General features: G+C 42.6%; 1 protein-coding gene across 1 annotated transcript in view; it reads right to left on the bottom strand.

The window, feature by feature from the left end:
* Positions 1-18946, bottom strand: part of LOC126195169 (uncharacterized) — a 288374-nt gene that overhangs the window by 153629 nt on the left and 115799 nt on the right. The window contains exon 2 of the mRNA XM_049933681.1: positions 1531-1692. Within this exon, the coding sequence (XP_049789638.1) occupies positions 1531-1547 (17 nt within the window). The 5' untranslated portion in view covers positions 1548-1692. The remainder of the gene's footprint in view (positions 1-1530; positions 1693-18946) is intronic.

The raw sequence follows: 18946 nt of genomic DNA on the forward strand, positions 1-18946 counted from the left end.
ACAATTGATGCTCTTACAGCACAGAATTTCCTGCACAATTGTTCCAGGTTTCACAACACTCATAATACTGAGAGCTTGCTGGTAACAAAGAATTCCTGCAGTTTGTCTTTCATGGTTATCAGAAAGCAAAAACTGTATGTATTAGAAGATCTTGAATCTTAAATTCACTTGAGCCAAGTTTAGATTTTCCATATTTCTTTGATTTGTTGTACATCTAGCTATGTATAAGTTAATCTAAGTCCGTCGTCACTTTCAGACCTTTTTCCACTGTTTTTAGCACTTTACAGTTAGCATGAACATTTCAATCATAGCTACATAAATAAATAAATAAATAAATAAATAAATAAACGTTCTGCTGTATAAACAAAATATATTTTGATATCTTTCTTCACTAAGCAACACAAGTGACACCATTTTTGCATTACTGAGAATATTCTACCACCACCTGACATGGTTTTGTAACATGACATGCACTTTATAGACACGTAAAATACTCATACGAAAGAGAAAAAAAGAAATCCGTGAAGGAATTACCCGAATGAGGCACAAATCGGCAGATGTGAAGTGCATGTACAGACAAATGAATGTTCATAATTTCACAAATATTTAATGATTTATTCAAGAGAAAGAGCTTCACATACCAAGCATGACAGTAATGTGTTGGGTCACCTCTGGGCTTTATGGAAGTAAATATTTGGCTTGGCCTTGATTGATAATCACTGGATGTCCTCCTAAGTGATGTAATACTGAATTGTGTCCAAGTGGTGCATTAGATCATCAAAACCCCAAGATAGTTGGATGGCGCTGTCCAAAATGCTGCAAATGTTCTCAGTTGGGTAGAGATTCAAAGACCTTGCTGGCCAAGGTAGGGTATGGCAGCGATGAAGACAAACAGTAGAAACTCTTGCCATATGTACCCAGAATGGTTGCCATGAATTGTAACAAAACAGGGCATAAAAACTGCTGATGTACCACTGTGCTGTAAGGATGCCACAGAGGACAACCAAAGGGTTGCTGCTTTGAAGAGAAATGACATTCCAGACCATCACTCCCAGATGTCATGCCGTATGGCAGGTGACAATCAGTTCGGTATCCCAGCAATGTCCGGAGCGACTCCAGACACGTTTTTGGCCTGGAATCCCTTTGACTGATATAGAACTGTCTGCAGTGGTGAGTTCCACTTTGAACTGAGCCTCGATGATCAGTGAAGACATATCTAGAGACACCTTGGAGAATGATGAGATACCAACACGACTGTTGCCCACCATAAAGGCTGACAACCAGGAGTGACAGTCCGGGGTGTCATTTCTTTTCATAGCAGCATCCCTTTGTCACCTGTGGCTGGCTCACAGTTGCTTCTGCTGATCAGGCAGTTCAGTGACCCATGCTGGCTGGATTACGGCTCTGGGTTTGGTCTTCTGCTTCAAGTTCTGGTATAATTTTAGTCGCTTACAGTTACACTGTTATTAAATAAAAGGACTTACAACAGTAACACTTAATAATTCCCAAGAAAGACCACAAATAACTTACCAGGATTTTATCTCCATGGCCGTCAGGATTTTGCTGTCACTTTTGTACACTACCTCAAGACGTCAGCAGGGAGAGGAAGTTTGAAATGGTGATCTTGTGAAAGAGACTGCTCTCCCAGTGTCTGGTTATAGGCTTCATGGCGCACTCGCACCCCTTGAGACTCTGAAAAGAAAAAGGTGAGACTGATTAATATCAACTGGTGTTGCACATCCCAAGTTAAATGTTGATTCAGATCATCGTTCTGAGAGATGTACCAGGATACTTGTTTTGAATCTTGACCAAGGATGTCTTTCTTGCATATCATTGTACAAGTAAGCACTGTAGTTTGTTTAATCCACAAGTACTAAAAAATTTCATCCATACAATTTTGTAAATGCTCTGAAAATTAACCTTTACACTTCTATGTGGTTATTCCTGTCTTGTTGTGTCACACCATCTCTTAGCAAGGCAGGCATAAATCCCACAAGAAGACAGCCACAAAATCATCCTTCAGTGTTTTTTCCTCCTCACCTACAGAATCCCATTACCTGGAGCAAAACACTATCACAAATGTCTGCTGCAGTCTTCCTGCTCCAGTGACTGCTTTTAGTATGAAAAGGTACGAGAGGGTCATTAGTCCACCTATAACATATCTCTAGCCAGCAGGGCTGAGTTGCTCGGTAAGGACGATACTGAATGCAGCCTGTGATCGCTACACAAAAATGTATATGATGCCTGGGAACCAAGGGAACAACGTAGGATGCTTCAGGAACCCAGTTGAAATAGTGACCTCTGGAGATGGAAGAAATTCGCTGATAAACTAGTAGTAAGTAAAAAGTTTTAACAAGCAGTAATGGTTTACACCACCAGTGGAATGACTTTGCTTCTAAGTAATGGTACCACTATGAAGAGAAATGTACTGAAAAGTGAAGACAAAATATTTAATAGAATCAATAGGGAAAGTGTGCGTACACACGCACACATATAGAGATTTTTTATTGTCTCTCCTGTAGCTCACTGCTCACCTGCGAGTGAACTGGAGTCAGAGCCATCTGGAGTTGGTTGGTTGGTTGGTTTGTTTGTTTAAAAGAGAGGAACACTAAAAGGAAGAAAAGAGGACAAGAAAACAAGAGAGATGCTAGAAACAGAAGACAGTAAAACAAGAAAGCAGATTACAGTGGCTGGCCAACGACAAGAATAAAAAGGAAAAGCCAGCCACTATGCAGCACATTAAAACCTCCACCCTAAAACCACTAGAGTGGAGGACACAGAGGGACGAAGGACATGCACTAAAACTTAGATCAAATGATAAAACCCACTCTCACAAATAAAACGTAAAACTAAATCAGCCAATGAGACATTGTCAAATAAAATGAGTGGTAACGAGTCTGGTAATCCAAGATTTCGTCACTGGACAATCAAAGTGGGACAGTGAACCAGAATATGGGCCGCTGTCAGCCGGGCGCTGCACCAACACTGAGGCAGTCTTCATGGTGCAGGAGATAGCCGTGGGTTGCCGAAGCGTGGCCAATGCAGAGCCAGCAGAGGACAACTGATTCCCTGTGAGAGACCAGCGTGGAAGACTTCCACACATTCATAGTCTCCTTAATAACATGCAGTTTGTTGTGCATATTGTTATGCCATTCCGTCTCTCAAAGCCGAAAAACCCTGCAGTGTAAATCAGAATGCAGGTCAGATTCAGAGATGCCCGTCTCCAGAAGTGGTTTCCGCATAGCCTGTTCGGCCAGCCTGTTGGCAAGTTCATTTCCTGGGATGCCGATGTGTCCTGGGGTCCACAAAAACACCACTGAATGACGAGACTGGTCCAGGGGATAGATGGACTCCTGGATGGACGCCACCAAAGGATCGCACACGAACCACAAGCATTAGCCCTTACCTGGGCCACCTATGCGGGAGGTGAACCACCTTGGTTGGGAAAAGAAGACTGTAATTAGGATGTTCAGGAGAGCTATGAATGTGTGCAACATAACTGGTTAGCAGTTGTACACGTCTGATCTTCAAAGGAGGGACTCCAGTCTCCACTAGTACACTTGTCACCGGACTCATCCTAAAAGCTACTGTCACTAGTCGAACTCCGCAATGGTGGAATGGTCCGAGCAAACGCAATGATGAGGGGGCCGTTGAACCATAAATCACATTCCCATAGTCAAGGCGGGATTGAACCAAGGGCTCTGTAGAGCTACAGCAGCATAGAGTGATCTGCACCCCAGTTGGTGTTACTCAGGCAGCGGAGGGCATTGAGGTACTGCCAACACTTCCATTTAAGCTGACGAAGATGAGGAAGCCAAGTCAAACGAGCGTCGAAAATCAGAGCTAAGAATCGATATGTCTCCACTACAGTGAGTGGATTGTCATTAAGGTAAACTGCTAATTCTGGATGAATGGTACGATGACAACAGAAATGCATGACACACGTTTTCATGGTGGAAAACTGGAAGTCATGGGCTAGAGCCCATGACTGCACCTTGTGGATGGATCCCTGCAGCAGACACTCAGCAACACTAGCACTGGTGGAAAAGTACGAAATGCAGAAGTCGTCTGCATACAGAAAGGGTGTGACAGACAGCCCTACAGCTGCTGCTAGACCATTAATGGCCACTAAAAATAGAAATACACTCAATAAAGAGCCCTGCAAGACTCCATTCTCCTGGATATGGGGCGAACTATGGGAGGCAGCAACTTGGACATGGAAAGTATGGAGCGATAGGAAGTTCTGGATAAAAATCAGAAGTGGTCCCAGAGACCCCACTCATACAATGTGGCAAGGGTATGATGTCGCCAGGTCGTGTCGTATGCTTTACATAAGTCAAAAAACACGGCAACCAGGTGTTGGCGTCTGGGAAAGGCTGTTTGGATGGCAGACTCGAGGGACACGAGATTATCAGTGGTAGAGCAACCCTGGCAGAAGCCGCCCTGGCATGGATCTAGTAGGCCACGTGACTCCAGAACCCAACCCAACCGCTGACACACCATACATTCCAGCAGCTTACAAAGAACGTTGGTGAGGCTGATGGGCCGATAGCTATCCACATCAAGCGGGATTTTACTGGGTTTGATCATCGGAATGATGGTGCTCTCCCGTCATGGCAATGGAAAGACACCATCGCACCAGATCTGGTTGAAGGTGACAAGCAGATGTCGCTCGTAGTCAGATGAGAGATGTTTATTCATCTGGCTGTGAATCCAATCTAGCCCAGGAGCTGTGTTGGGGCAATGTGCAAGGGCACTGAGGAGCTCCCACTCTGTAAATGGGGCGTTATAGGGTTCACTGCAGCGTGTAGTGAATGAAAGGACTTTCCCTTCCAGCCGCCATTTGAGAGTGCGAAAGGCTGGCAGAGGGGGGGGGGGGGGGGGGGGGTAATTCTCCGACGCAGAGGCTCAAGCCAAGTGCTCAGCTATAGGGTTTGCGTCGGAAAATAACACGCCATTTATGTTAACACCGGAAACACCTGTTGGGGTCTGGTATCCCAAAAGGCATTTGAACTTTGCCCAAACTTGGGAAGGTGACGTATGGCACCCAGTGGTCGAGATGTATTTCTCCCAACATTCCTGTTTCCATCTTTTGATAAGCTGGCAGACACGGGCACAGATCCGTGCTATGAGGTGCTCCAGGGTATGGTGCCGCTTATGCCGCTGTAAAGCTCGCTGACGCTCTTTAATTGCTTCAGCGACTTCCGGCGACCACCAAGGGACTGCCTTATGCCGGGGGCACCCAAAAGAGCGAGGGATCACGTTTCCTGCCGCAGAAACAATTGTTGTCATCACCTACTCACCCATCGCATCAATGCTACCATGTGGGGGAGATTTAACGGTGACAGCAGAGGTGAAAGTTTCCCAGTCCACCTTGTTTAAAGCCCATCTGGGCAGGCGTCCGTGGGCCTCATGCCAGGGAAGTGGTCACTACCACAGAGGTCGTCATGTGCTCTCCAGTGGATAGATGGGAGAAGTCCTCAGCTTGATAAATCAATGGCAGAATAACTACCATGAGCCACACTGAAATGTGTGGTGGTTTCCAATATTTAAGAGACAGAGGTCGAACTGAGACATCTCTGCCTCGGCCAGTAAGCACGGTGCCACCCCACAAGGGGTTATGGGTGGTAAAGTCTCCAAAAAGTAGGAAAGGTTTAGGGAGTTGATCAATCAGTGCAGCTTATACAATCAGGGGTACTGTACCATCTGGAGGAAGATATACATTGCAGACAGTTATTCCTGTGTCGTCCTTATTCTGACAGCCACAGCTTCAAGAAGGGTTTGAAGGGGCACAGTGTTACTACAGACTGAGTTTAAGACATAAACGAAAACTCCACCTGACACTCGATTATAGTCGCCACGGTTCTTGCAATATCCCTTATAGCCATGGAGGGCAGGGGTCTGCATTGCCGGAACCAGGTTTCCTGGAGGGCAATGCAGATAGCAGGTGTAAAAATTAACAGCTGCCGTAGCTCAGCCATGTGGTGGAAAAAACTGCCGCAATTCCACTGGAGGATTACGTAATCATGAGACTGGGAAGGCATGGAACATTCAATGAGGCAGTTTACGCCTCAGGGTCACCTGCTTCCATCGACTTTTTGCCTGAGCAGTCTATATCCATTGTGTCTGAGGGTCCACAAGTCCGCAAGTCTCACTCGAGGGAGCAGTCAGTAGTGTTCTGGACCACGGGCACTGTTAATACGCACTGCAGCCACTTTGCAGTGGTGTGAGTAGGATCGCTACATCTGCGAGACTGGGCAACCAGACACTAACACTGCAGATTCAAGCATTTGTGTTGACACTCACCCACGCATCCTGTGCGGCGCCATTGCCGAGTTCAGTGCTTGCTCGGCCTGTGTAGCTCTGATGCAATATCAGCAATGACACACTTACCTGTGTTTCTCTGCAAGGTTAGTTGTGTGTTATCCCTCTCTCCCAAACCATACCTCTTGGTCGTTCTGACATATTACAACTCCTGAGCTCAGGGGATTACAAAAATTTGGTGTCAGGAAGTGGTTGTTTTACTTTCCAAGATGATAAGTTGCCTCGGTAAGTGTCCAACACTATGTTTTGGTGAGAGAGAGTTGGTTTTGGTGAATGGTGAGTGAGGCAGTGGCACTCGATGTAGGTACCAGCTCAGCGCAATGTGGTAGATTGTATGTAAGTTTTATTTGTATTATTTTTTATGGTTGCTCTTGCTGTCAGAGTTAGTTGCGTGAACTAGAATGCACAATGTTCAGTTACCTTTGTGAAGCCACAGGAACCTGTTGGACTTATCTTTGTTTAGAGGTAATAGTGGATCGGATAATTTGATGCCAGTAGATTAGATTCAGGTTTCATTCCATAGACCCAAAAAATGAGATGATGCTTGTGGGTGTGGAAAATGTCAAAAACTATAACATAAAAGCATAAAACACTTGAATATAATACTTACCACCCTGATCATTTGTCAGGAGATTGTCGAAATAGGTGAATACAATGTAGTAAACTGGATCAGCTAATATTTACAGAATTAACAAGCTGTCAGAATGAAACATTGTTATGCCCTTTTAATAAATTTATCATACACCAAATACCTAATCTTGGCTGTTGTGACCAAGTGCTATCAAAACTGAAATATAACAGACATTTTTACTTAAGCTGGTGTAACTGTCCCTGGTGAGATATTCATCTATAGAGTAGAAGGAGTTGTCTATCCAATAGTCTTTCAAAACTCTCTTTAAATTGTGCTTTATCTGAAGCCAAGTTTAATGGTTGCTGGAAATTTATTGAAAATGTGTGTTCCTGAATATTGGACCCCTTTTTGGACCAACATAAGTGACTTTAAGTATTTATGTAGAATGTTCTTATTCCTAGTATTGATACTATGTATTGAATTATTGGTTGGAAATAAAGATGTATTACTTGCAACAAATTTCATTAAGGAATAAATATACTGAAAAGCAGTGGCTAGAACACAAAGTTCCTTGAACAGGTTTCTGCATGATGGTCTGAATTTGCACCACAAATGATTCTTATCAGATGCTTTTGCACCCTAGAAACTTCTGCTCACTTTGACGAGTTGCCCCAGAATATGATCCCATAATACAATGAAAGTAACCAAAGTATGCAAGTTTTTTAATATTATATCACCTATATCTGACTTCATTCTCACTGCAAATACAGACTTGTTTAGGCGTTTAAGCAATTCTGAGATATGCCCTTCCCAACTGAATTTATTATTGAGTTGTAATCCCAGAAATTTAAAACTATCAACATCTTCAATCTGCATGTCTTCGTATGTTAAACACATGCTGCAAGGAAATCTCTTACAGGTTCTGAACTGCATATAGTGGGTCTTCTCAAAGTTTAATGACAGTGAATTAGCTTTATGCCATTTATTAATGTCAGTGAAAATCTGATTAGTAGTTATTTCTAAATCTGTACTTGATGTGCTACTTATTGCAATGTTTGTATCATCTGCAAACAAAACAAACTTAGCATCTGGCAAAATAACAGATGGGAAGTCAATGTATACAAGAAAAAGCAATGGACCCAAGATGGAACCTTGAGGAACACCACATGTAATTAATTACCAGTCAGATGAAGACTGACTGCTTACTGCACAGGTATTTTGCCACGATACCCTTTGTTTCCTGTTAGACAAGACTCAAACCATTTCGCAATGTTGCTGATATCACAATATTCTTATTTACTTAAGAGAATGCTGTGGTTCACACAGTCAAAGGCTTTTGACAGGTCACAGAAAATGCCAGTAGCCTCTAATTTATTATCTAATGAATTAAGTACACTCTCACTGTAAGTGTAAATAGCTTTCTCTATATCAGAACCCTTGAGAAAGCCACACTGTGACATGGACAATATATTGTTTGCAGTCAGATGTTTAAGAAGACTGCCTGAATACAACCGTTTCAAATATTTTAGAGAAAGCCAGCAAAAGTGAAACTGGTCGATAGTTTGATGGTATCTCTTTATCTCCCTTCTTGCAAAGGGGCTGAACTTCTGCATATTTTAGTCAGTCTAGAAATGTTCTGCTGCTAAGAGATTTATTACACAAATAACTTGACAGAACTCAACTCACATGGGCACACTCTGATTAACTTCATTGATATGTTATCATACCCACTGGAATACTTAGATTTTAAGGATTTTTTGATGGATGCTACTTCTTCAGCAGATGTGAGTGTCATTCCTATTTTACTGGAGCTAGTTTTAAAGACTGGTCTCAGATACTCCACTGCATTGTTCACTGAACCTGATAATCCCAAACTGTCAGTAACAGAAATGAAGTACTTGTATAAGAGGTTTGCAACACTACATGTACTTGTTACTAAAGTTTCATTTATTTTGAGAGCTACCTGTTCCTCTTCCTTTTTGGCCCAACCTGTCTCTGTGTTCACTATATACCATACAGTTTTATTTTGTTGCCTGATGTAATTATCTTTTTCTCATAATAAAGCTGCTTTCATTTCGGGATTACTTGCTTCAATATTTTACTGTATTCTTTGTAATGCATTACAATTCTAAGATCAGAGCTGTTCCTAGATAGTAGATACATTCTCCTTTTTGTCCCACATGATATCTTTATTCCTTGAGTAATCCATGGTTTATTTTTTGACTTCTGTGTGATTTGAGTTACCTTTAGGAGAAAACAATTTTCAAAAGTGGAGATAACTTTATTAATGAAAGAGTCAGAAGTATTGTAAACATCTATCCAGTTCATGTCTTTGAGCAATTTCCTAAATTTCTCGATTTTTGACTTACTTATTACCCTCCTGTACTCAGATTTAATAGATTTTCTATCCTGACAAGAGACATCATTTAACACAAGATGCTGCATGTGATGATCAGATAGCCCATTTACTATTGGTTTTGCGATATCAGTCTCAGAGCATTTACATATCATAGTAGCAAAGTTTACAGTAGTAACTAAATTGAATGATAGTGTTACTGACTGCAATAATTGTTCACTGACAGCTTTTCAATAAATCCACATTAAAATCACCAGAAACCACTATTTCTTTTTGTTTTACCATGAGATGGAACCGCAGAGCTTCCAGATTTTTTATGAAGAGGTTAAAATTTCCTGAAGGTAATCTGTGTATACCTACTACTATAAAGAATTAATTATGAAACATTACTTCTGTTGTGTAAGCTTCTAAGCTCTGAGCGAAATTTATTAATATCAATATTCTTGAAATCAAAAGTTTCTGACAAATGTGGCAACTCCTCCTTTCTCCATATTTTCTCTACAGAAGTGAGAAGCTAACTTGAATCCTGTAACATTTAACATATCTATACCAGTGGTCACATGATGTTCAGAGAGGCAGATTGTATCAGCTGGTTTGCTCAACTCTAATTCTTCAACACAAATAAGCAACTGATTAAGCTTACCCCTTAGTCCTCAGATATTCTGATACAGTAACGATAACTGATTTTGTGCACTGGCTGAATTTGCAACTGGGTGAACCTAATTTTCCTGCCAATTTTTGAGTATCTCTGGTTTCAATCAGAGGCTGACTGCATGAACTGTGTACATTAAAATTTGTTTTCTGGCTGCCTGTTTTATCGATGTGAATGTCATTTTCAGCCTGTCTCTGAACACCTTTTGTTTCTGCCCTCCCTCCCCGAAAAAAACTGTTGACCTGTCACTTGTAACCACTGCTACTTTACCACTTGTGACAGTGCCTCTCTTAAATTATTTGCTATTAGCCCAGACAGTTTTCCCTTCCCTGTTGAGGTGAAGGCCGTGCCTAGTATAGTCCCACCTGCTGATAGAGCCAACAGGAACCACACTGATATGAGACCGCATATGTGATCCAAGCAACCGTTCCATCTCTAAATTAACTCTCCTAACAGAAGAGTTTAAATGAGGCCGGTCATGGCACCTCAGAACAGACACAAGCCCAACACGAGTATGTCTCATTGCTGAAGCTATCTTGACCAGCTCACTCTCAATTGCCCCACCCACTATTACCACAGTGTCTTCCTTTGTGAAGTCCTTGCAAAGTGAACCTACATCCTCTGCCACCTGACCCAGACTTGCAGTAGTTTAAAAAAAAGCTTGTGACCTAGTAAACTGACCCTAGTTCATCCTGCAACAGTTGGCCAATACCTCTACCGTGTGAACTACCTAACAGCGAAACTTTCTTCTTCTTCACAGCTTTCTTCTTCTTCACAGCTTTTTCTGACTTCTTACTTTCCAAACACTCTTTGAAAGTTTGTTGTGTCCTGTCTACTCCTACATCTATTTGTGGCTCATCAGTTTCCAACTGTGACAACAAATCAAACCTGTTTTCCACATTCACAACCACACTGTCTGAGAATGTCCTACTCCTACTTCTTCTATAACCTGTTGTCACTTCCCACCTCTCTTTTCCCTTCTCCCCCCTTAACCTCTACAGATCTTGTTTCACTTTATCTAGTTCTGCCTGAAGGGCAGCAATCTTCTTCTCCTCCTGTTCCACTATCTTCCTATCTCTACAGCAAATCCTACACAACCAATCAGTCTTTCCCCTATTCTCGCGCCGCTACAGTTACACACATGAAAGAAACTGCAACAACATTCACACCACAACCGGGAACTGAAAAACCTATGGCGAGTCATACACTTATCACTCATGGCAAATGGCAAACAAATGTTAGCTTTAATTTAGAACAAGAATAACTTCATAGACTATTCAATTAATATATTAAATTTCTTAGAAAGCTTGGGCCTAAAGTTCAGATACTAATTCAAAACTTCTGGAGAAACAAAAACAACATAACCTGTATTCCAGAATGAAATTTTCACTCAGTAGTGGAGTGTCCACTGATATTAAACTTCCTCGCAGATTTAAACAGCGTGCCAGACCAAGAGTCAAACTTGGGACCTTTGTCTTTCACAGGCAAGTGCTCTAGAGTTTTTTTTGTGTATCTCATTTTGTTCGTTGCATTTGTTCGGGGCGGACCTGTCAAATGACATCTCCTCAAGTTCATCTTATTATTATTATTATTATTATTATTATTATTTCAGAGGGCAGCTAACCCTCTGACCGAACACACTGAGCTAACGCGTGCCGGCATTGTCTGAACTACCCAAGCATGACTCACGCCCAGTCCTCACACAGCTTTACTTCTGCCAGTATCAAACTTCACAGAAGCTCTCCTGCAATTCTGCAGAACTAGCACTCCTGGAAGAAAGGTCATTACGCAGTCATGGCTTGCGACAGCCTGGGGGATGTTTCCAGAATGAAATTTTCACTCTGCAGCGGAGTGTGCACTGATATGAAACTTCCTAGCAGAAGGTAGGAGACGAGATACTGGCGGAAGCAAAGCAATGAGGACGGGGCTTGAGTTGTGCTCGGGTAGCTCAGACGGTGGAGCACTTGCCTGCAAAAAGCAAAGGTCCCGAGTTCTAGTCTTGGTCCGGCACACAGTTTTTATCTGCCAGGAAGTTTCATAACCTGTGTTGTCTACGCGGCGAAACAAAAAGTAAACAAAGAACTGAGCCTACGTTATATAAACTTTTCCCTTTTTTCGGAACTTTTCACTTCGGCTACTTACTAGAAAATCAAATGGATAACGTACAACAACACAAACTTTACTTTATTGAAATAATCACGTAACTCACAGTATATCACAACGTAAATAAAACCTAGTCCAAAATTCGCGTCTATGACATGTTTTCTTTTCTTAGAAAATACGCAAAAAATGTGAAACGTTCAATTGGTAGCTTACAACAGGTATTAATTTACTTAATTGTGATATAATATTGCCTTAATTAATTGTTATAACTCAATTGAACACTTATCTTACGAGAGCTGTGAATGTGCACGACTCGTCAACCGAAGATGCTCTTTTGGTTCCATTTTTCAATTTGTCTGGACACGAGGTGCCGTAAGCCATGTAGGCATATTCGTCATCTGTCTAGTAGCTGTCCTGAGTGTAGATGGGCGGTGATTCGCCGGAGGAATCAATTTTTGTCTACTTTTTTGTATAAAGTTGAATAGTAGTTTCTGTTTTGTCTTGTTTAAAAAAATCAGCTGCATTAAGGTGGAACTAGAGTACGCAAAATGGTGGAAACATTTGCTACTACCGCATATGCAGGTCCTGCTTTAACTCGGCAAGTGGCAGCGTTAACAGAGCAGTTTGAGAGAATGAAGGAGAGAACTTTGGAACTCAATCGTGAGTTAGAGGCTCATAAGTAGAGTCACGATCAGTCGCAATCAGAGTCTCGAGAAAGTAAGTCTGGACTGAGTGTGCCTTCTGCTCTGCATGACCCAGCAGTGATCACACTGGTTTATGCCTTCCGGGCAAGGCAGGGGAGGACAGGACAGTTTTCGTGAAGGATGTCAGGGACGCTGCGGAAGCACATGGGTGGTCGGATGAAGTAACTCTCTATGTTGCTAATATGTGTGTTTGGCGGGGGGCGCTTATGTTGTCTACCACGAGACGTATGTTCCAGGAGTGGACCACGGGATTGTGCCAGCAGTACCAAAAGCAGAACACTGCGAGTTTTTTTTTTTTTTTTTTTTTTTTTTTTTTTTTTTTTTTTTTTTTTTTTTTTTTGGAGCAATGAAGTACGTAGTCTATGCAGAGCAACAAGTCTGCGAAAGCGTTCTTGGATAGAATCCGTAAACTAAATGCAACGACATATGTGCTGACACAGAATGGAGAAGCTAATAGAGAACTGTAGCACGAGGCATAAAATAGAGCGGTGGATGTTTTTTGCGTGGTATAGCTGCTGGAATGTCACGGAGGGTACGTCAGCTGTTAGGACCGCAACACTTTTAGAGCTGGTGGATACGGCCCCTAAGCAGACAGTGTACAATCACATGTTTGCTTGTGAAGTCAAGGGTTACAGATGGGGTCGAGAGGAGTATGTAAGGAAGCAGTGCAGGCAACCAGATTGCTATGCGTGTGGTATAGTGGGTCATCGGGCATATGAGTGTAGAGGTAGGAAGGGTGGAAAGCACCGACAAGGGAACCAGCAAATAGGATCGCTTCAATCGTTTAACACAGCACAAGTTAGTGCACAGGCGGAACGTAGCTTTGTGGGCTTAGTGGGGGCGGGAGACAAAAGTTTTTGGTGGACACGGGTGCCAATGTGTCAATTATCAGTTTGGACCTCGTTGGGAAGAGGAGACTGGGATCACCACGGTGTAGGTTGCATGAGGTTGGCGATAACAGGAATCATTAAGTATGGCAGTAATAGAGTTTTCAGTCGGGAAAACTAAGTTCAACGGACGCATGGAGGTGTTGCCATGCATAGGCGTAAGTTATTCAGTGATTCTCGGTCTAGACTTTCTCGACAAACATCACATTAAGACTGATCTTTAGCTACGCACAGTGGAACTCAGTAGGACTTCAACTGTGGGGGAAACAGTTACAACTGAGACAATGGCGCGAGGTTCACCGATCATGGGGGTGAGACCAACTAAATTGCTTACATTGTCAGTAAAGACCAGTCAGCAGGATAAAATACCAACTCTATGGACATGCACACGCGCGAAAACAGATTGACACGAGCGTCAGTAAAATGCGCAAAGCAGGAATATAAAACAGCATGTAAAACACAGGTAACAAAAGTTGGAAAACTATGTGCATACCCGCACAGAACCGCGGATGAAGTATTGCGTCAGTAGTAAAATATTAACGACACAGGATGAAATTGGAATAAGGAGCTAAAACAATATGGCAGATGGAGGTGATTGGCTGACCACAACAAAAAAAGAAAAGGAGAAGCCAGCCACTCTGCAACACACTAAAACCTCCAGCCTAAGAGTTTAGGCCAGAGTCCAGACATATAACAAAACTTTAAAACCTTAGTCGTACTCGTCTCATCATCAGCTAAAACAGAGGGCAGATCCCCACCAAAATTTACTTCTGCCCTTGCATCACGATATCAAATGCATTCCGTTAAAATATGGCGAACAGAGATGTGCACACCGTAAGCGTCAAGAAACGTGAGATCCTCTCGCAGCAATAAAAAGCTATCTATGCGTGAGAGGGCAGTGCCCAATTCTAAGACGCGTGAGGGACACTACATCCCGCCTGGGCAACTGGCAGCTGGAACACCATGGCCAGGTTGTTGACTTCACCAGCCGCAGCTTATTGGCCGTCACCGCCAGCCATTCCTCATCCCACAACTGCATGCACTTCCTGACGATCATGTGAAACCCAGCTCGCGCTATTCGTCCACGAGACTCAGAGGGCCATAGACACGGGTTCCCAGGTTGATGCCGTGTTTCTTGACTTCCGCAAGGCGTTCGATACAGTTTGAAAGATCTCTGTTGGATTCCTTTCATATTAATTTCTTAAATCTGTTGTCATTTACGGCATAAATTCCTCTTCTAAATTTACTGTGGTGTTTCTGACTATCTGGGAGGAGACTGAGCAGTGAAACGTGTTACTTTTACACATAAACAAGAACGATCTGTCACACCACTACACTTTAAAACATAGTTTATATGTGATTCATGTCACACAGTCTCATACGGAGCCTACATCCGCTTTCTTTTATATACTGTATATGATAAGATACTGTCATCGCCCTTCCCTTCTGTGTGAGAGGATGATTGAGCAAATGTATTTCTAGTTGCATGCTTGATGGTAGCAGACAAGCCTGTCTGCTAAAGAACAGTAGGACCAATGTCGGAACAGGTAGCTACGCTTTCTAAAAGCAAAGAGGTTTCTATCCTTAGTATGGTCCTGTCCGTCCCTTGTCATGTTGGTATAGGAAGCTGCCTCTCTGGCCACTTCCGTTTGTATTTGTGAGCCACCCTCAGGAAGGGACCACGTCAGTCTGTCCGCGGCGAGCGTCTGAAGTGGTAAGATCTCTGGCTAAGCGTGTGTCTGCTAAGTCCGTAGGACAATGGATTTCTTAAGTTCAGCCTAACTGAAAATTGAATCGCCTTTATTTCAGGTTTAGCTATAAAATATCTAATGTTATCTTAAATTGCAACGCAGTGTAATTCGCGTGTGAAGTTCAGATTATTTTCCGGTAGTTGCTTTGTCACTACTTTGTGAGTAAAGCGGAACCACGTGTTGATCAGTAACTCTAACTAAGATCATCAATCTTAAATGCGAATGTGCGTGAGATTATAATGTCTCATCTTGACAATATTTTTCAATATAGCAACTTTTCTTTATCTTCAACCCACGTGAGATGTTCTTTGTGAGACCAGTACCACGTGCTTATACAATTGTTTGACCCATCAGGTTAATAGTAAGACGATAGTAACCAGTTCGAGGTTTTTCTTTTGTAATTTGTGTTTTGATGTAATTTATTTTAATTATCAAAATTATTGTGGAGTTACACTCTTTGTGTAAACCAAGTTGACCACGTGAAGCATGTAGTGTAATCATCAAAGTAGCCCTCAGCTATTCTTTTCGGGAAGATTTCACAGAGAGTTAGTACGAATTTAGTATACCAGTGTGTGGTAATTTCATGACGGACAGGATTGCGCTACAAACGTAACTTCTTTGGGTGAAAATTGAATCGGTTGATTGTGGCTAATTTCCTCTTGCATATGTCTCAACGTTCTTCGTGTGTTATTTTATGAATGCAGTGTTGTATGCAGTCTCCCAATCTTGGCTCCATATTTGATGTGTTCCATAAGATTACAATCTCACATTTTCACAATCCTAAATAAGGCACCAGTTTAGTTAGGAATCAAGTTTAATATGCTGAAATTTCAATGATCAATGTTAAAATAAATTTCCAAATATAAACTGATTTCTTTCTTTTTATTTAAATTCTCTTTTTTATATACATATATCACCGGTTGTCGTATGACTATTAAAAGATTATAATTAATGTTGGTCTGGTTGGGAATTTGGTAAGCTAGACTGGATACCTGGTGAAACAGTTGGGCAGTAATGCGAGGTTAACTTCCCCAGACAGCTCACAGCTTTTAACCCACTTTTATTGTCAATCAGCACCGCTTTCATAGCAAATTAATGCAACAACGTTACACATGGCGACCCTGTTCTGTGATTCCGCTAGACTCTGGAATCTCTGAAACGTTAGATTGCGAGAGTTGTATAATCTTAATTTTTTCCCTGCAGCGCTCAAACAACTTCTGCGTTGTTTCTGAGCAGACTTTCAAAAGATTCACGGCGTTGTTGAGCGGCGTTGTGTTTGTCGTGTTTTGTTTTCTATATTTGTGTGTTTTATATGTATGTTTTTTTTCTCGCTTGTAATTGCACTGACTTCCATCAAAGATATAAATTTGATGTGCGTGTGAAAAAGTGCGTACTAAGTTGAGTACCTTTCGTGTGACTGTCGTAAATTTTGCGGGATACATTTATTCTAATTAAGTGTGTTGCGTACCGCTCATAAATTGAACTAATGCAGACTCGTAACCAAGCTAAAAGTAGGCGGTCCAACAACTTAAGCAACATGGACCATGGGGATAATTAGATTTCGAATACTAACATGCCGTATGGTTCCGAAAATGCAATGGGGAACACTTCAGAGGAAATGCAAAACGGGACGAACGGGCTCACATCAGAGCCAGAAATTAGTTTGCCTCCAACTAACCAAATTGATTTGGCAGAACTCATGAAACCCTTATTGCAACAAAATAAAGAAAACACAGAGAAATCTGAAAAATCGATCCGAGAGCTAGGCGAACAAATGACGCAAAAATCTGAAAAATCGATCCGAGAGCTAGGCGAACAAATGGCGCAGAAATCTGAAAAATTGATCCGCGAGCTAGGCGAACAAATGACGCAGAAATCAGAGAAATCGTTCCGAGAACAAAAAGAATCATCCCTAAAATCGATCCGAGAGCTAGGCGAACAAATGACGCAGAAATCAGAAAAATCGTTCCGAGAACAAAAAGGATCATCCGAAAAATCGATCCGAGAGCTAGGCGAACAAGTAGACTAAAAACTAATCCAGCAGACAAATAAAGTCGACAAGTCGATACAGAGTGTGTCCGATGATATCTCACAAAGAATAAACAATCTAGCAAGTGAAATAAAAAGTGATATTATGAAAGAATTAGGCCGTACATTTAAACAAATCGATGACCGTCTGCAAGCTTTAGAACAGGGCAAGCGGAGTCACGATGCTGAATCGAAAGAGCGCGAAGAACAGCTACTTAGGAATTGCCAAGCGCTGAGAGAAGAATGCCAAAGGGAACGCCAGCAGGTACTCTCAAGGGTCCAAGAGGCGGAAACGCATTGTCCCACGTCCGTTGGCAACATAGTAGCGGACAACAGTCAAGCGATTCACGCACTCGAACAGCAAGTAGAAGAATTGAAGCAGACTGGGGCGGAGGACAACAGACAAATACATGATAAGATTGCGGCATTAGCGGACATCGTAGGCACGATGAAGGTGATGGAAAGCGATAACAATACTACACCGGTAGCGGTCGCAGAGACCGAAGAAGTGCGTTTGCTTCTTAGATTTCAGAAGGGACAGTTCGAAGTGAACAGGCGGCACAAAGCTGTAGCAGGCGAATTACAAGAACGCGTGGCGCATCTGGAAAGCTGCATTGGGTGTGATTCCGAACTCGCCAATAGCACTAAAAATAGCCGTACGAACAGTGCAGAGAGGGACTCCGGCCACGAGGGAGATTTTGACGACAGGGAAGAATGTATTTTGAGGGGCAGACATGAGAAAAATAGGAACATTCAAGGGCCTCACCGGGAGGAAATGCGGGGATTTGATTTCAAACATTTCCTTATGGTGAGAAAGTTTGAGATATTTCGAAATTCGCAAAAAGGACTACATCCACAAGCATGGCTCGAGCAATTTGAGTTTTGTCTTCCCTCGACTGGGCAAGTTCACATAAGATAGAATATATGTGTGGCTATTTGGAAGGCGAACCGGCGATTTGCATGAGGTCGGCAGCGCGTCACTGCAACTCCACTCGGGAGTTTTGACAAGCCTTTCTGTCCGCCTATTGGTCGGAAGCGGCACAAGATAGGGTTAAACACGGCATAATTATGCTGCCAAATTTGAACCAGTCTGGTTTCGGCAGCCCAGCACGCCTATTCGACCACATGCTGCAGGCAAATCAATTTTTATACGACCCATACGGGCCTGCGGAACTAATTAAGATATGCATCACCAAATTGCCGATGCACTTGCACCACGTCATTCTTGTGGGACGATGCAAAGAGGACGTGGAAACGTTTAAGACACTTCTCCAAGAGTTGGAATATAATACAGCAGAATTCCCACCTAATCAGGCACAAAGTTATTACGGGGCACAGCAGCGCGATCGCAGTCGTGGCCGTCGTACTAATCAACGGCGTGACTGGTCGTCACGACGCTAACGGAACAATAATCGGGACAGGCCGTATAGAAACTGGGGTAACAGTCGCGAACACAGGTGGAACAACGGAAATGATCGAGGATGTGGACAAGATCGCGAACGCTACAGGTACGGCAACCAGAATCGATACTACGATGAATACGGTGGGAATAGGACTGTAGGCGGAGCAC

This window comes from Schistocerca nitens, chromosome 7 (assembly GCF_023898315.1).
Source record: "Schistocerca nitens isolate TAMUIC-IGC-003100 chromosome 7, iqSchNite1.1, whole genome shotgun sequence".
NCBI lineage: Eukaryota > Metazoa > Arthropoda > Insecta > Orthoptera > Acrididae > Schistocerca > Schistocerca nitens.